Raw genomic sequence first — 19194 nt, 5'->3', positions numbered from 1 at the left:
AGCTTAGTACAGTGCTCTGCACACAGTAAGCAAAAACTCAATCAATACCATTGATTCACTGCAGGGCATCTTCTCTAGACTCTGACAGCCCTGACCTGGCAGTTGCAGGAATGGAGCCCTTCGCCACAGCCTCTGCTGGCCCTGTGGCCACACAGGGACCACTACCCCCTGTGATCTGGCCCTTCCAGACCTCGGGCAGCGAGGATTTCACAGGTCATTCCTGGGAAATGCCAATGATTATTATCATTGCTACTATATGAGACACTTCAATCAGTCCAGGATGTCGTTCACCCCCAAGGTGACCCCTGGGCAAATGGGCAATCTTCCCTAGTTGCCCGCCGACCCCAAATGGATGCTACAGGGAACTTCATGGTGAGCACCGGTTGCTGGCCATCAACTTGGTGACTTGATTCAGCCCAGCCTGACTTCCCCAGGGGCTGGCAAACTCTTACGGTACTTCCTGGCTTCTCTCCTCCCAAAGCAGGCACCTTGATGGCAACCCAGGATTTTGGACAATCTTTGGTTATTCTCTATATTCCTCCTGGCCCAGAGCTGATGGGTCTCTGGTCCTCTACATGGCTTCATTGACTCATGATGGATCTCACTTTTCGGTTGGTAGTATCCAAAAGAAGATGATAATTTCTTATCATTGATTCATCAGCATTAGGTGGGGACCAACTTTGCCAAACCTCCCAAATATCCTCTTTCTCCTTTCCCCTGGTTCTTCAGGGCGTAAAAGATTCCCCAGGATTTTCACAGGGCTACCTCACCCCCACTGTATTTTCAACACAACTAAGCCCTCCAGTGGGGCTGACTTGGACATGCTCTTCACATTGTCTTGCTCTCTCATTTTTTCTCCTCTGTTATGTGTCTCCCCGGCATTGTGTTGATTCCACTCCCAACAGAGAGGGAGCTGCAGGGTGCTTAGTACAGTGCTCTGCAGACAGTAAGCACTCAATAAATATGACTGAATGAATGAAAGGAGTGTGGAACACTGTGAGGGGCCATGTGTTTACGGGGGTATTGTTTTCTGAGAGCACCAAGAGAAGTGGGGAAATCTTGGGCTTAGTGGAATGGATCCTCACCTGAGCTTCCGGTGAGTCCGTCCACCTGATTATATATCTGAGTTCTTCTGGTGTTTCTGAAATCCACATACCACGTTTAGGGCGGGTGACTGGCACCCATTTGCTATATCAAAATGGGGAGCTCGGCTGCTCCAGCTAGGCCCATTGGGAAAAATGCAAGCAAAACAGCAATTCTGGAAAAGAAAGAGTGAGAGACAGAGAGTGTGTGTTTGTGCCTGGATCTGGGTCTGGCCTATGCACACCCTGGGCCACTTTGACTCTGGGTTGGCCCTGCCTTAATCTGAGTCTTTCTGGGAGATACTTTAGTGAGTCTTGTAAGGCTCCCAGCTACTGCCAGGTGCCAGTATCATCAGTCTTGTCCTTGATTGTACCCAAGCAAGTGTGAACAGGAACCCTAGGCCAGTCCCTTAGTGGATCAGATGGGGTCATCCATCCAGCCCACTATTTTGCATCTGTCAGTGACAACAGGGTGTTCTCCTGGACACCCTCCTTAGAATTAGGGCTGATTGATCAAGATCCAGGAGTCACTGCACTTTTTGCCCTGGAACTTTGGATGTCCAGCCAAGAGGGATCTAGGAAGAGGGTCCTTAGCTTGGCTTTTCTAGCCCATATTTGGGTGTGGTACTCCTATGGGAAAACCACATCGTTCACAGAACGCAAAAGCTCTGAAATCAACAAGCTTATATATACCTCCAAGTCCACTAACTCCCAATCCCTTCCCAGACAGATGAGACCATCTCCTGCTTTTAAAGACTTGCAATTAACCAGTCAATCAGTGGTATTTCTTGAACTCTGACTCTGTGCAGGGCACTATATTAAGCGCTTAGTAGAATATAATACAACAGAGTTGGTAGACACATTCCCTGCCCAAAGGGAGCATACAATCTACAATTCTATCAAATGAGTAGATTATGGATATGTGCTTATGAGCTGTGGAACTGAGTGTGGGGTGAATATCAAGTGTTTAAAGGGCACAGAGCCAACTGCATAGGTGATGCAGAAGGTGGGGGAGAGTAGGGAAAAAGGGGGCTTAAATGAGGAAGGCCTCTTGGAGAAGACATGATTTTAGTAGGACTCTTAAGGTAGGGAGAGTGATGGTCTGTTGTATACCAGTGGGGAGGGAGTGCCAGCCAAAGGGAGGAGGCAAGGGGTCAGCAGCGAGATATATTGTTTAGACTGTGAGCTTGTTTTTGAGCAAGGATTGTCTCTGTTGCCGAACTGTACATTCCAAGTGCTTAGTACGGTTCTCTGCACATAGTAAGCGCTCAATAAATATGATTGAATATATGGGATTGATGTACATCAAGTTGGAAAAGTGTGCAGGCTGGGCTATAGTGGGGGGAACATTGAGGTAAGGTAGGAGGGGGAGACCTGATTGAGTGTTTTAAAGCCAACCGTAAGGAGTTTCTGTAGGTGTGGAACCATCAGAGGTTCTTGAGGAGTGAAGAAACATGGACTGAACAGTTTTTTTTTAATGAAGTAGCAGAATGAAGTATGCACTGGAATTAGGAGAGACAGGAGGCAGGGAAGGCAGCGAGGAGGCTGATGCGTTAATCAGGATGGGATAGGATAAGTGCTTGCATCAGCATATTCCCCTGTTCTCTCTCCCTCCCTCCAGGCTCTCATCTCCTCCTGACTTCAGGACATCTCCACCTCGCCATCTTCAACTCACCATGTCCAAGACTGAGCTCCTTATCTTCCTTCCCAGACCCTGTCCCCTCCCCGACTTTCCCGTCACTGTGGACGGCACTACCATCTTTTTCACAACTTTGGTGTCATCCTTGACTACGATCTCTCATTCACCCCACATATTCAATCCATCACCCAAACCTGCCGGGCTCACCTTCACAAGGTCACCAAGATCCGCCCTTTCCTCTCCATCCAAACTGCTACCATGATAGTACAATCACTCATCATATCCTGAATGGATTACTGCATCAGCATCATTTCTGATCTCCTAACCTCCTGCCTCTCCCCACTTCAGTCTATACTTTACTGTGCTGCTCGGATTATCTTTCAACAGAAACGCTCTGGGCATGTCAAGCCCCCTCCTCAAAAATCTTCAGTGGTTGCCTATCAACCTCTGTATCAAGCAAAAACTCTTCACTCTTGGCTTCAAAGCTCTCCATCACCTTGCCCCCTCCTACCTCACCTCCCTTCTCTCCTCCATCTCAGGCCGCATACTCTGCTCCTCTGGTGCCGCTAACTTTCTCACTGTGCCTCGATTTTCCCTGTCCCACCGTTGACCCCTGGCCCTGTCCTAATAATAATAATGTTGGTATTTGTTAAGTGCAGAGCACTGTTCTAAGCAATGGGGTAGATACAGGGTAATCAGGTTGTCCCACGTGAGGCTCACAGTTAATCCCCATTTTACAGATGAGGTAACTGAGGCACAGAGAAGTTAAGTGACTTGACCACAGTCACACAGCTGACAAATTTATCCTTTCCTGCCTTAACTCTGCCCTCTCCTCCGCCAGGCAAAACTTCTTCTCCTCCCTCATCGACACCCATGCCCGTCACCCCTGCCGATTGTTCCAGACCTTTAACTCTCTCCTTAGGCCCCCTGTTCCTCCCCCTCCCCCATCTCTCACCCCCAATGATCTGGCCACCTATTTCCTCACGAAAATCAACACAATCAGGTCTGAGCTCCCCAAAGTCACCCCTCCGCCTCGCCCCTCCCCCCCACCAACCCTCTCCCCTACTTTCCCATCCTTCCCTGCAGTATCCTTAGAGGAGATCTCCTCCCTCCTTGCAAGTGCCACCCCCTCCACCTGCGCCTCGGACCCCATTCCCTCTCACCTTATTAAAACCATTGCCCCTGCCCTCCTCCCTTCCTTAACTTCTATTTTTAACCACTCAATCTCCAATGGCTCCTTCCCCGCTGCCTTCAAACATGCCCACGTCTCCCCCATCCTAAAAAAACCCGCTCTTGACCCCACTTCCCCCTCCAGTTATCGCCGTATCTCCCTACTACCCTTCCTTTCCAAAATCCTAGAACGAGTCGTCTACAATCGATGCTTAGAATTCCTTAACTCCCATTCTCTCCTAGACCCCCTCCAATCTGGCTTCCGTCCCCTCCACTCTACCGAGACTGCTCTCTCTCTAAGGTAACCCGTGACCTCCTTCTTGCCAAATCCAATGGCTCCTACTCCATTCTGATCCTCCTTGACCTCTCTGCTGCCTTTGACACTGTCGACCATCCCCTCCTCCTCCATACCTTATCTCACCTTGGCTTCGCGGACTCCGTCCTCTCCTGGTTCTCCTCTTACCTCTCTGGCCGGTCATTCTCGGTCTCCTTCGCTGGCGCCTCCTCCCCCTCCCATCCTTTAACTGTCGGAGTTCCTCAAGGGTCAGTTCTCGGCCCTCTTCTGTTCTCCATTTACACTCACTCCCTCGGTGAACTCATTCGCTCTCACGGCTTTGACTACCATCTCTACGCAGATGACACGCAGATCTACATCTCCACCCCTGTCCTCTCCCCCTCCCTTCAGGCTCGCATCTCCTCCTGCCTCCGGGACGTCTCCACCTGGATGTCGGCCCGCCACCTAAAACTCAACATGAGCAAGACTGAGCTCCTCATCTTCCCTCCCAAACCCAGACCTCTCCCAGACTTCTCTATCACCGTGGATGGCACGACCATCCTTCCCGTTTCTCAGGCCCGCAATCTCGGTGTCATCCTTGACTCGTCTCTCTCGTTCACCCTACACATCCTATCCGTTACCGAGACCTGCCGGTTTCACCTTTACAATATCGCCAAGATCTGCCCTTTCCTCTCCACCCAAATGGCTACCTTACTGCTACAGGCTCTCGTTATATCCTGGCTAGACTACTGTGTCAGCCTTCTCTCTGACCTCCCTTCCTCCTCTCTCGCCCCGCTCCAGTCTATTCTTCACTCCGCTGCCCGGCTCATCTTCCTGCAGAAACGATCTGGGCATGTCACTCCCCTTCTTAAACAACTCCAGTAGTTGCCTATCAACCTCCGCTCCAAACAAAAACTCCTCACTCTAGGCTTCACGGCTCTACATCACCTTGCCCCTTCCTACCTCTCCTCCCTTCTCTCTTTCTACCGCCCACCCCGCACGCTCTGCTCCTCTGCCGCCCACCTCCTCACCGTCCCTCGGTCTCGCCTATCCCGCTGTCGACCCCTGGGCCACGTCCTCCCGCGGTCCTGGAACGCCCTCCCTCCTCACCTCCGCCAAACTGATTCTCTTCCCCTCTTCAAAACCCTACTTAAAACTCACCTCCTCCAAGAGGCCTTCCCAGACCGAGCTCCTCTTCTCCCTCTATTCCCTCTACCACCCCCCCTTGACCTCTCCGCAGCTAAACCCTCTTTTCCCCCTTTCCCTCTGCTCCTCCACCTGTCCCTTCCCATCCCCACAGCACTGTACTCGTCCGCTCAACTGTATATATTTCCATTACCCTATTTATTTTGTTAATGAATCGTACATTGCCTTGATTCTACTTAGTTGCCATTGTTTTTACGAGATGTTCTTCCCCTTGACTTTATTTATTGCCATTGTTCTCGTCTGTCCGTCTCCCCCGATTAGACTGTAAGCCCGTCAAACGGCAGGGACTGTCTCTATCTGTTGCCGACTTGTTCATTCCAAGTGCTTAGTACAGTGCTCTGCACATAGTAAGCGCTCAATAAATACTATTGAATGAATGAATGAAGTGGCAGAGCCGGGAGTCGAACCCATGACCTCTGACTCTGAATCCCTGGCTCTTTCCACTGAGCCACACTGCTTCCCCTACCTCTGGCCTTGAATGCCTTCCCTCCTCAAATCTTCCAATCACACTTTCCCACTTCTAAGCTCTCCTTAAGGCTCACCTCCTCAAGGAGACCTTCCCAGACTAAGTTCCCCTTTTTCTCTGCTCCCCTTCTCCGCCCCATCACCCCAACTCGGACCCTTTCCTCCACCCTCCTCCCTGCCCCATAGCACTTATGTACATATTTATTATTCTATTTATTTATATTAATGATGTGTATATATCTATAATTCTGTTTATATTGATGCTATTGATGCCCGTTTACTTGTTTTGACGTCTGTCTCCCCACTTCTAGACTGTGAGCCCATTGTGGGCAGGGATTGTCTCTGTTGCTGAATTGTACTTTCCAAGCGCTTAGTATAGTGCTCTGCACATACTAAGCACTCAATAAATACAATTGAATGTATGAATTAATATTAGCAGTTTGGATGGAGAGGAAAGGTCACATGATAGCAGTGTTGTGACAGTAGTAATAATAACAAGAATAATAATTGTGGTAATTGTTAAGTGCTTCCTATGTGCCAGGCAATCTACTAAGCGCTGGGGTGGTTACAAGCAAATTGGGTTGGACGCAGCCCCTGTCCCCATGTAGGGCTCACAGTCTCAATCCCCATTTTACAGATGATGTAACTGATACAAGGTAATCAGGTTGTCCCACTTGGGGCTCATATTCTTAATCCCCATTTAACAGATGAAGTAACTGAGGCCCAGAGACATGAAGTGATTTGCCCAAAGTCACACAGCAGACAAATGGCAGAGTCAGGATTAGAACCCATGACCTTCTGATTCCCAGGCCTGTGCTCTGTCCATTACACTGTGCTGCTTAGATTGAATATATGGGTTGAAGGAGCGTAATGCCATGGTTTAGCACTTGTGAGAAGGAGGGTGGTGGTGGGAAAGTGTTGGGAAAGATGGGGAGGACAGGGTTTGGGTGGGAAGATGAAGTGTTCTGTTTTGAACATGTTTAGGTTGAGGTGTTAGTGAGACATCCAGGTAGACATGTTCTGAAGGCAGGAGGAAATGCGAGACTGCAGAGAAGGCGAGAGGTCAGGGTTGGAGATGTAAATTTTGGAATCGTCCATGTAGAAATGGTAGTTGAAGACAGGAGGGTTTCCCAGCCTCGCACCATAAACCAGGGTCGTCAGATGCCTCAGAAGCACCAGTAGAGCAGGACAGGGCTTTGTTTCGCCTGGAAATATCTTTGCAAAGTAGCTTCCCCACCTCTCAGGCCGCTGTTTGGTAGGAGGCAGGTCTGACTACAAATGCATTCTTCTGGCCCAAGGAGTCATGGGTGGTCTCTTTCTCTGTCTGTCCGTCTGTCTGTCTCTCTCTCATGCTTCCTCGCCATCTATCTCACCTACTATTGATTTAAAGGACTTCAATGCCCAATCAATCCCCGGAATCATCAGGGAAGCTCTCCCCCTGGGCCTCCAAGCATAGTTCTTCTCTCAACATGTCATCCTACTGAGGACAGGACAGGAGGGATGGGAACACAAGAAAAGGCCTTTGTGGAACTGCAGGAGAGCTGGAAGCCCAAAGCAGATCCGAATGTCCTTGGCTGAAAGGTCTCCAAGAGGAGAGGATTTGGGGTCTCAAGCAGGCAGAGTAACTCAGCAACTGATGTCCAGCAGCAGTTGAATAGCAAACGGGGCGGGGGAGGCAAACAGGCCAGAGTGTGACTGAGAAGATCCCAATCTGAGAAGTTACTCTCCTCTCTGAGGCTTCCTTAGACTGATGAGGTCACTCCTTCCCTCAGGCTCCTCAGAAAGTGCCTGCCTTGCCCCAGAGTAGCTGCTCTTGGTGTCGGTTCTCATGGAAAGGGGATCCTTTTGGTAGTTCCCCCCTGCTTGCATGGAAACAGGTTTTTCTGGAAGACATTTCCTTGTCTTTGAGCCCTCCACAACAGTCCTCTTTCTGTTTGCTTCTTGCCCAACAAAGGACCAGGGCCGGTCGTCCATCTTTGTTTCATAAGCAGCATGGCTTAGTGGATAGTGCCCAGACCTGGGAGTCCAGAAGGTCATGGGTTCTAATTCTGGATATGTCCCTTGTCTGCTGTGTGACCTTGGGCAAGACATTTCACTTCTCTGTGCCTCAGTTACCTCATCTGGAAAATGGGGATTAGGACTGTGAGTCCCAAGTGGGACAACCTGAATACCTTGTGTCTCCCCCAGTGCTTAGAATAGTGCTTGGCACATAGTAAGTGCTTAAAAAATACCATTATTATTATTATTCATCAACCCACTGGATCCGGGGCTCCTCACTCACGATTCTACCACCACTTGTTGTGCGTAGAACCATGCGCTGAAGGTGTTGAGTCAATCCTGTGGGCCACCAGCTTACCCCGAGCCTTGCCCTGCATCAGTCCCGTCCCCAGACACCCAATATGCCTCAGCTAGACTCCCCTGCTGCTCCAACCCTGAAAGAGGCATTTATTTGGGGACAAGTCCCCAATGTCCGCTACACACACACACAGCCCACCAGAGCCCCTGGAGAGAGAGAACGCAGGCAGGGGAATAGGCTGAAGGGTGGGAGAGGGGCACAGGAGGGATTCAAAATTCAGTCCAGAGAAACAGAACTTGGGAAAACATTCTCCAGAGGGTAGACTAAGGACTCTGGATAGCTTCTGAGGTGGGGCTGGCTGGCCCCATTCCCTAGCCTCGTCCCCCAGTCCCTTCCCCAGCTGTTCCCAGCCATCACTTCAGATGCAGCGCCCTTTGCCTCCAAGGGTACTTTTGTTCTTGAGTCCTCCCCAGTGTCTGCTATTTCTCGGGTGTGGTGTGGATGGAGCCACCTGTGACATTCATTCCGGGAGCTCTGCCCTCGCCTCTCTCTGCTGGGGAGGGAATTCAGAGTTGGTTTCACTGGTCAAGCAGAAACAAAATGGCTGCTCTCAGTCTGGAGCCACAGGGTCTGTAGGAAATGCGGGGAGGGATTTTATGCTGTGGCTTGATGATCTGATACTCATCTCTCGCCGCCGCCTGGTTTCTTAAGGTTCAGGGCTTTGGCTGGGATTAGTGAACTTTATTTGTGTCCTTAGGGAAGAAAGGAAGGATCAAAACCGACCCTCACCATGTGATATATTAGCTGGAACGTAAACAGAGATCAGAGAGGGAGAAGGAAAGCAATGAGTTAAAGCTCCTGCTTTTATTTACCACCTTAAAGGGCAAGGGGCCTGGATCTAGGGACCTCTTGAGGCCCTGTAGAAAGCCAGAGCTGATGAAACTAGACCCAAGGCATGGTTCTTGTTCTGGGGCTCTCCTGTCTCTGTTCCCAGGAGTGATATTGCCTCCAACAAGAGTGTGGAGTGCTGGGTGCCACTTATATCTATCACTGGCTGCTCTGCCACTTGTCTTCTGTGTGCCTTTGGGTAAGTCACTTCACTTTCCTGTGCCTCCGTTACCTCATCTGTAAAATGGGGATTGGGACTCCGAGCCCCACATGGGACAGGAACCGTGTCCAACCTGATTTGCTTGTATTCACCTTTGTGTCTGGCACAAAGTAAGCACTTAACAGATACTGTTATTATTAAATGTTCGTAAGCATGATTTGACTGTGCAGTCAATTGGTTCAGGTTATCCTATTTATAAACATCAGTCTATCAGTCATCTTAGTTAAGTGCTTACCGGGGGCGGGCTGGTGACTTTCTCCCTTGTTAAAGTGTAAGCTCCTGGTGTGCTTGTCACATTTTCCCAAGTGCTCAGCAGGAAGCACGGCACCCTCAAGAAATCCCTTTTCCGATACCACTGCTATTTGCATGGCACCTTCCATCTCCCACAAATGGGAGTGGGTGAGTGGGGCCACCTCAGCTGAAGCTTCGAGGAAGAGATGATCGGGCTCATACCACTCACAGACCCCGGGACACAGAGGCCATCTCAGCAGAATGATAGCAGGACAGCGGGGAGGCATAGGAAGAGTTGAAAGCAGTGAGGTCCTGCACCTCGCCTTCATGCTGCCTTTCCTGCTCCTTGCCATTTCGGTGTGCTCCACTGCATTGCAGCAGAGGCTCTTGGAAAATAGATGCTGTGACCAGACCCCGGCCCGCCCTCTGGCCAAGCCTGCTATGGCAGGCCCCCCAGATTCCGAGCCTTTTACTGGTTCAGAGCCAAGGTGACTGGGCTGAGGCCTGTAGCTTCCTGAAGGAGGTGCCCCTTCTGGGAGATGGTCATTTCTAGAGGCCAGGTGATTGAATAATGCCCTCTGAGAGGGCGAACATTGCTGCGTGCGCAGCTCAGTCCTGGGCAGGGGTTGTCTCCATTTAGGGGCTGGAGGGGAAGAGTCCCATGGTGGAAGCCTGAGTACAAGTCTTCCTTCTGGCTGCCCATCTCTTTTCTGCTCCCCTAGCCTCGCTCTACCTTTACCCTGAACTTCACACATGGTGGACCACACCACCGTTCCATGCCTGCAGTTGGCTCCTTCAAAGGGTTATCCTCTCCGCTATCACCAACGTGGTCAGTGACGGCTCTTCCGATACCAGACCCCCGACCCCCTCACACAAGTGACATCACTTACCCTCTTCTGGGTAAACAGTGTCACCTAATTGTCATAATAATAATAATAATTGTGGTATTTGTTGACTGGTTAAAGGTAGTCTTTGAGCTTAAAGGTAGTCTTTGAGCCCATACTCTGTGTAGAGCACTGTACTAAGTAGTAGGGAAAGTACAGCATAAAAGAGTTTTCCTGCCTAATAATAATAATGTTGGTATTTGTTAAGCGCTTACTATGTGCCGAGCACTGTTCTAAGCGCTGGGGTAGACATAGGGGAATCAGGTTGTCCCACATGGGGCTCACAGTCTTAATCCCCATTTTACAGATGAGGGAACTGAGGCACAGAGAAGTTAAGTGACTCGCCCACAGTCACACAGCCGACAAGTGGCAGAGCTGGGATTCGAACTCATGAGCCCTGACTCCAAAGCCCGTGCTCTTTCCACTGAGCCACGCTGCTTCTCCAATAATGTTGGTATTTGTTAAGCGCTTACTATGTGCCGAGCACTGTTCTAAGCGCTGGGGTAGACACAGGGGACTCAGGTTGTCCCACGTGGGGCTCACAGTCTTAATCCCCATTTTACAGATGAGGGAACTGAGGCACCGAGAAGTGAAGTGACTTGCCCGAAGTCACACAGCTGACAAGTGGCAGAGCTGGGGTTTGAACCCATGACCTCTGACTCCAAAGCCCGTGCTCTTTTCCACTGAGCCAAGTCCTTATGCCTCTCCCCTTATTACAGGTAGCCCTCCTTCCACCACAGGTGGGCCTCCTTTAAATTCTACTTAATGGCTCTGGTAATTTCACTCCCCTCCTTAAAAACCTCCAGTGGTTGCCTATCAACCTCCGCACAAAACAAAAACTCACTCTTGGCTTCAAGGGTCTCCCATCACCTTGCCACCTCCTACCTCACCTCCCTTCTCTCTTTCTACTGCCCACCCCTCTCCTCGGCTGCTCACCTCCTCCCTTCTCCCCCATTCATGCCTATCTCCCCCCCCCCCCCCCCCCCCCCCCCCCCGTCGATCTCTGGCCCTTGTCCTACTCCTTTCCTGTAATGCCCTCCCTCGTCACCTCTGCCACATTAACTCTTCCCCTCTTCAAAGCCCTATTGAGAGCTCACCTCCTCCTAGAGGCCTTCCCTGACTGAGCAACCCCATTTTCCCTGTTCGCCCTTGGCCCTCTGCTCCTCCCCGTGGGCCTTCCCTTAGCATTGTGCTCGTTTGTATATATTTTTACTAGACTATTGTTATTGAGGTGTATATCCCCTTGATTTGGTTTATCATGATAATGTCTTGTTTTTGTTTCCTTCTGTTTGGTCCTGCCTTCTCCCCCAGTTAGTTTGTGAGCCTATCATGGGACAGGGATTGTCTCTATCTCTTGCTGCATTGTACATTTCAAACGCTTAGTACAGTGCTCTGCACCTAAGTGCTCAATAAATACTATTGAATAAATGATTTTTTCCACTTCCAGGTAGAGAAGCCTGGTCTAGTGGTTAGAACACAGGTTTGGGATTTAGAATGACCTGGCCCCTTCATCCCCTCTTTGCTCCATGCCTGTTGTGTGATCTCTGGCAAGTTACTAAATTTCTCTGGACTTAAATTCCACATTTGCAAAATGGGGATTAAGAGTGTGAGTCCAGTATGGGACAGGGACTGGTTTTAGCCCCATTCATTTCTATTTGTCCTGGTGGTTAGAACCAGGCCCATAGTAAATACCCTAATTATTATCCCCTGCTTTTTTCTTCAGCACGTCTCCCCCAACACTTGCCACTGCCAGTCTCAACCTCAGAGAGAAAAGTAGTGTGGCTTAAGGGGTAGAGCATGGGCCTGGAAATCAGAAGGACCTGTGTTCTAATCCCCTGTCTGACACAGGTTTGCTGGGTGGCCTTGGTTAAGTCACTAAACTTTTCTGGGCCTCAGTTCTTCTTCTGGAAAATGGGGATTAAGCGAGTGAGCCCCACGTGGGGGCAAGGACTGTATCCAGCCTGAATAATATGCATCTGTTTCAGGGCTTGGAACACAGTAAAAGTTGAAGTAGTACCCTAATTATTATTATCCACCACCTTTTTTTAATTCCACAGGCTCTTTAACTCTTCAGCCAGTTCTGGGTCCCGGCCTAATGGATAGAGGTTGGGCCCGGGAGGGCGACATCCCCGGTTTTTTAATCTCCCACTCCTGCCTTGGGTTATTTGGGGCACATGTTGGGCAATTTACCTCGTTTCTCCGGGTCTCACTTCTCTTCTCTATGAAATGGGGATGAAAACGGTGAGTCTTATGCAGGGCAGGGACCTTCTTCATTCTTCTCCAGCATTTAGAGCAGTGATCAGAACGAAGTCTGGAAGTGATAATCGCATTATTACTGTCGTTATCTTGTCTCCTGCCTTCTCCCACCCCCTGCTGCCCCTTTCCACCCCAACAACCCCCGATCCTCTGTCCCAAGATCTGGGGGACCCCCCACCATGGCCCAGCCCTTCTCCCACCACCCCCCCCTTGCCTACAGGGAGTGGGAAGCACTGTGGCCTAGGGAAAAGAGCACCGGCCTGGGAATCAGAGGACCTTGGTTCTTATCCCGTCTCTGCCACTTGTTTGCTGTGTTTGCTTGTTTTTTGTGCCTCACTTTCCTCAACTGTGAAATGGAGATTCAATACATATTCTCCCTCCTGCTTAGGCATGTGGGACAGGGACTCTGCCCTACTGGTTATCAGCTACCTATTCCATCACTTAGAAGAGTACTTGGCACATAGTAAGTGCTTAATAAATACATTTAAAAAATAGAGTAATAGGTACTTACTATATGTACCAAGCTGTGGGGTAGACACAAGATAATCAGATCAGACACAGTCCCTGTCCCATATGGGTCAGAGCAGTCTAAGAGGAGACAGAGCAGGTATTTAATCCCCATTTTACAAATGAGGAAACTGAAGCACAGAGAGGTTGTGACTTTCCTTGAGGCGACCCAGCAGACAGGTGGCAGAGTTGGGGTTAGAGCCCAGCTCTCCCAACTCCCAAGTCTGTGCTCCTTTCAATACCCCATGCTGCTTCTCACTTAATGGTTTCCCACAGGACCTGATGTGGAAGTTCACCTGGTCACCCCAAGCCTAGTGATTTCTGCTGGTGACCTCTGCCCTTCCATTTTCTCCAGAGTTCCTGGATTCCCCTCCTGCCCCACCAAACACAGGCACTGCTTTTGAGTTGTTTAATTCCCTAACCCATGGCGTCCAAAGAAACCGATAGATCTGGTGATGGGTTACCCGACTCATCTTCTCCCCTCCACTTCCGTGCCCCCCACACCATACCATCCCAGGTGGTGGGCACCCATTCTGCTGCCTATCGTGATGCAGTTGAAAAGGGCAGCAAGGACTGACCTCAGCCTGATCACCTGCGAAGGATCTCCCTTCTCACCACATCATCGTGCCCCTTCTCTGGGCCCGAAGGGACCATCTGGAGAAGCCCTGGATATAGGATTCAGAGAGCCCTTGTTTGTCTGTGGGCCAGCCTGTCCCAGCTTTCAACCAAGATTCTTCTTCAAATACCCATATCGAGCACCCCAGCTCCCAGAATGGCTATCCTGGGGGTTCACTGTTCTCTGGGGGACCCTGGCTCTGTGCCTCAGGGATACAGCAATATAGGGGAGCCCATGGGAGAAGCCGCTGGATAAACAGTAAATGGGGAAAAATTGGGGGGAAAAGAATCAGTCAATCAATATTGAGTCCCTGCTCTGTGCAGAGCACTGTGCGACATACTGTAAACTGCTTCTGTGGGCAGGGATCACATCTTCTAATTCTGTTGTATTGTACACTTAGAGGTTAGTGCAATACTCTGCACACAGTAAGGGCTCAGTAAGAACTATTGATTCGGAGAGAACAATAGGTTCAGGAGACCTGATCCCCAGAAAACCTCCAAAGGCAGATTTTTTGGCGATCTACCAAGGAAATGGACACTCATTCATTCATTCATTCAATATAATTTATTGAGCGCTTACTATGTGCAGAGCACTCTAAGCGCTTGGAATGTACAATTTGGCAACAGGTAGAGACAATCCCTGCCCATTTACACAGACTCCCCGCTACTCTCCCATCGTTGGAGCTGGGCCGAAAGCGAAGTGTTTTTCCTCGAAGTTCAATCAAAGGGCTTTCCGGTGTCTCTGACCAATCACCACGGCTGATGGGGAGGGGTAGTGGGGAGGAATCAGAGCCGAGTCCCTAGGTTTCTTTCCAGATTTTGAGGTGGGCTGCTCTGATTTCACTTCTGCTCTCTCGTCCCCAGGCTGTCTGGTCGCTGCGGTGAACCTCAAGTCCAGCAACCAAAACCCAGTGGTGCAAGAATTCCAGAGTAAGTACTGGGGCGTGGCTCAGTGGGAAGAGCCCGGGCTTGGGAGTCAGAGGTCATGGGTTCAAATCCCAGCTCTGCCACTAGTCAGCTGTGTGACAGTGGGAAAGTCACTTCACTACTCTGTGCCTGTTACCTCATCTGTAAAATGGGGATTGAGACTGTAAGCCTCATGTGGGACAACCTGATTACCCTGTATCTACCCCAGTGCTTAGAACAGTGCTCTGCACATAGTAAGCACTTAACAAATACCAACATTATTATTATTATTTATTATTACTGGGAGGGCTCCAAAGGAAGAGGGCGCCACCTAGTGGATAGTATAAGCAGCCTAGGTCGCATAAAGAGACCTGTGCCCTTCCTCAAGAAGCCACCGTCGGGGAGCTCTGGGTGGCGGGGTTTGTCACCCAGTTACTGCCCGAACAGGGGGATGGTCCCCTTTGCCCAGCAGTGACCCCCCGGAGCCGCTCTAGCTTTGCACTCACCCTAAAAAAGACCCCGCTTTGTACGAGCCATCGGGCCGTAGGCAGAGAGCACGTGCTCCTGGACGCAGCAGGCCCCGGCTGGCATCCTTCCCGCGCCTCTTCCCCAGAGCCTCATACCGTGTCCTGAGGGTGGTGGGCGCAGCCTCAGGGATAGGCCCCCAGAGTGAGGGGTGGGAGCTGGGCAGAGGAGGGACGGGATCCGGGTGGGGTGAGAATCTAGTTCTTTTCCCATCTTTTCTCTCCCCCCTACTAGGCGTGGAGTTGTCCTGCATCATTACGGACTCGCAGACGAATGAACCGAGGATTGAGTGGAAGAAGATTAATAGCGAGGAAACCACCTACGTGTTCTTCGACAATAAGATTCAGGGTTTGGGACTTTGCTTTTTTGACTCTGGGGGGCGGGGGGGCAGCATGTGAGTTTTGCCCCCGCCTTTGCAGGTGTCCCTCGGAGCGGGCAGTCGCTATTGCTGGTGGTTCGCTATTGCCGGTGATGTTCCGTTCCCCCTACCCACCAACAACGGGCCTCGGCATCCAAGGGGCACCTGACCGTACCCCCAGGCATTAAGCATCCCTCAGCCAGGCCTGACCAGGCTGGCACCTGCCACTACCGGTGGCCTGGCGTGTGGCCTTTCTCTGACCAGGGCAGTGAGGCCAAGGGACAGTGGATGCCCTCCTCTCTGGGGCCCAGGGAAGGTGGAGTGGATGAGCCCTGATGGGAGGAGGAGGAGAACCAGAGTATCCCTGTCGGGGGTCTCCTTGCTAAAAACCAGGCAGCCCTCCAAACCCTTCCCTTGCCACTAGGAAGGCTTGGTTTCAGGCAGCATCAGTCTCTGTCCCATCCTTAGACCAGTTCAAGGAGGGAAGAGATTCCCTAAACCCCACTAGTTCCCATTTTAGGGGTTGGCAAGTCTTATGGACAAGAAAGTTCTTCCTTAAATCCAACCTGGGTCCCTCCCACTGCACTTCAAGCCCTGTTCCAGAGGAAAAAGAGAACAGCTATTGTTTGTATTGTGGTACTGTTAGCTGGCCCTCAATATTTCCCTCCCCCAGTTGGTTAAATCTCATTCATCCCAGCCTGTTCTCTAAGTCAGGCTTCCTGGGTGTATGGTGCCCCTAGGGGACCCCAGGGCACTATTTTTTGGGAATTCAACAGGAGCAGGATCCCCTCCTGGCTGAGAGATTGTAAGCACTGAGTGTTCTATTGCAGGAAGTGATGCCCAGTTCAGAGGGGGTAGAGGAGACCCAGCCTGTGGGGGACAGAACAGGTTGGAGGTGGAGAATGAGGGCCCAGCACAGGGGAATGGACGGTCCAGCCTGGTGGGGTAAGGGCAGGGATGGGCCCAGCCTAAGGGGAACTGAGGGCCCAGTCCAGCCTAGGCCATGGCTAAAATCCATCCTTTTCTCTCCATCTAACTACCACATTGATCCAGCCACTTACCTTACCCCTCCTTGATTACTGTGTCAGCCTCCTTGCTGATCTCTCTACCTCCTGTCTCTCCCCTCTCCGGTCCACACTTCTCTCTGCTGCCTGGATCATTTTTCTACAAAATGTTCAGCCCATATATCCCCACTCCTCAGGAACCTCCGGTGGATGTCCACGTATCCCCACATAAACAGAAACTCCTTACTCTCAGCTTTAAAGCACTCAGTCACCTTGCTCCCTCCTATCTCATCTCACTACTCGCCTACCACAACCCAGCCCGCACACTCTGCTCCTCTAATGCCAACCTTCTCACTGTACCTCGATCTCATCTATCTCCCCGTCGAGCTCTTGCTCACATCCTGCCTCTGGCCTGGCACACCCTCCCTTTTCATATTTGACAGGAAATTACTCTCCCCCCTTTCTAAACCTTACTGAAGGCACATCTCCAAGCCATCTTCCGTGACTGAGCCTTTATTTCCTCTTTCCCACCCCATTCTGCTCCCTTTATTCACCACTCCCGCCCCCAGCCCCACAGCACTTACATACAAATCCATAATTTATTTATTTATATTAATATCTGTCTCCCCCTCTAGACTGTAAGTTTATTGTGGGCAGGGAATATGTCTGTTATATTGTCGTTTGTACTCTCCCAAGTATTCAGTACAGTGTCCTGCGCACAGTAAGCACTCAATAAATAGGATTGATTGACTGATTGGTAGTGCAGGGGTCCAGCCCTCAGTTCCCGTCTGTCCGGGAGCCTGTCTTAGTCTTTGGCTAGGTGCTTTCGGAGGGGCGCCAACCCGGATGGAGCCACCCTCGACTCTGGTTCTCCCTTGCTCCAGGAGACTTGGCGGGCCGTGCGGAGATCCTGAGCAAAACATCCCTGCGGATCCAGAACGTGACCCGGAAAGACATGGCCTCATACCGCTGTGAGGTGGTGGCCCGCGAGGACAGCAAGGCTATCGATGAGATTGTGATCGCTCTCACGGTGCTAGGTACGCCCAGCCCAGAGCCTGCCTGGGAGCTCCCCTCTCCTTCCCTCCACCCCTCTGTCCTTCCCTTCCTTTCTCCTCTCCACTGGCGGGGAGGTGGAGGGGGGACCATGGGGTCACCAGGCTCCTCTCCCTATTTGACTTCCTACCGCTGCACACAGATCTGGGGGCTGAGAAGATGGGAAGGAGAAGTCCTTTTTGAGGGTTGGGACTGGATGGGATTTGGGAAGGAAAGGTAAGAGACTGAGAGGGGAAACAAGTGTGGCCTGGTGAAGAAAGCACAGGTGTGGAAGTCAGAAGATCTGGGTTCTGATCCTGCCTTTACTGCTTGCCTGCTGTGTGACCTTGTTTAATGTCCTCAGTTTCCTCAATGGTAAAACTTAAACTGTGGGACAGGGGCTGGATCTAATCTGATTGCATTCTGTCTACCCCAGTCCTTAGCAAACAGTAAGCATTGAACAAATATAAGAATTATTATTAATGATTGACGTTGCCTCGTCTCCATTCTTCCCTCACAACAACCCTCCATCAACAGGGATAACTGAGTCCCCATGGACGGTAACAACTCAGTTTCCAGAATCCTGGGGCTGAGGCTGGCCTGGCTCTCCATCCCACTTAGTCAATTGCCTATTTTCTCTGTCCTTCCAGAGAAAAGGGGAAGCAGAGTGGCCTAGCAGATAGACCCCAGGCCCGGGAGTCAGAAGGTCATGGGTTCTAATCCCGGTACCGCCTCTTGTCTGCCGTGTGGCCTTGGGCAAGTCACTTCGCTTCTCTGGGCCTCAGTTCCCTCATCTGTAAAATGGGGATTAAGACTGTGAGCCCCAAGTGGGACAGGGACTGTGTCCAACCTGATTTGCTTGTATACACCCCAGTGCTTAGTACAGTGCCTGGCACATAGTAAGCACTTAAAAAATGTCATAATTGTTATTATTCCGGAGGATCAGGACCTCTACAGGTAGTCCCAGGAGGTGTTTGGGAAAATTTACAGTGAGAGTGGGTCCAGCAAGAGCAGATAAATCTGGCCAGTGCAAACTTTTGCACTAATCTCCAGGCCTTGCTCTCTCCACCAGGGGAAGGGAAGTACAGGAGGTTCAGGAGAGGCAGGAGATGTGGGCGCTACAGAAGAAGCAGCATGGCTCAGAGGAAAGAGCCCGGGCTGAAAAGACAGAGGTCACGGGTTCAAATCCCGGCTCCGCCCCCTTGCTGGCTGTGTGACTTTTGGCAAGTCACTTGACTTCTCTGTGCCTGAGTGACCTCATCTGTAAAATGGGAATTAAGACTGTGAGCCCCATGTGGTACACCTTGTATCCCTCCAGTGCTTAGAATAGTGCTTTGCACATAGTAAGCGCTTAACAAATGCCATCATTATTATAATTATTATTATTACAGGAGGTGGGGTTGGTAGGGAGCTCTAGGAATGGCAGTGAGGCCACAGTTCCCTGGATAACATGTAAGGGGTGTCATCCTTGCAACTGCCTAGACTCCTTCCTGTCACCCCAAAGACCTAGGAGGCACTGGACATAGGGAAGGGGCACTGGGAATCCCCCAGGTTGGAAATTACTTTTGGAATTCTTTTCCCATAAATATCATCCGGGGGTCTCCCTTGGGTGGGGTGTGACCCCCGATGCATTCTG

At 50.8% G+C, this 19194-nt stretch overlaps 1 protein-coding gene across 1 annotated transcript in view; it reads left to right on the top strand.

The window, feature by feature from the left end:
* Nucleotides 1–19194, top strand: part of JAM3 (junctional adhesion molecule 3) — a 76214-nt gene that overhangs the window by 45079 nt on the left and 11941 nt on the right. Inside the window, exons 2-4 of the mRNA XM_029075462.2 lie at nucleotides 14598–14663; nucleotides 15399–15512; nucleotides 17411–17563. Coding sequence (XP_028931295.1) covers nucleotides 14598–14663; nucleotides 15399–15512; nucleotides 17411–17563 — 333 coding nt within the window. The remainder of the gene's footprint in view (nucleotides 1–14597; nucleotides 14664–15398; nucleotides 15513–17410; nucleotides 17564–19194) is intronic.

The sequence above is a fragment of the Ornithorhynchus anatinus genome, chromosome 11 (assembly GCF_004115215.2).
Source record: "Ornithorhynchus anatinus isolate Pmale09 chromosome 11, mOrnAna1.pri.v4, whole genome shotgun sequence".
Classification (NCBI taxonomy): Eukaryota; Metazoa; Chordata; class Mammalia; order Monotremata; family Ornithorhynchidae; genus Ornithorhynchus; species Ornithorhynchus anatinus.
Note: the sequence above shows the minus strand (reverse complement) of the source record. Positions and strands in the feature narration are given on the sequence as shown.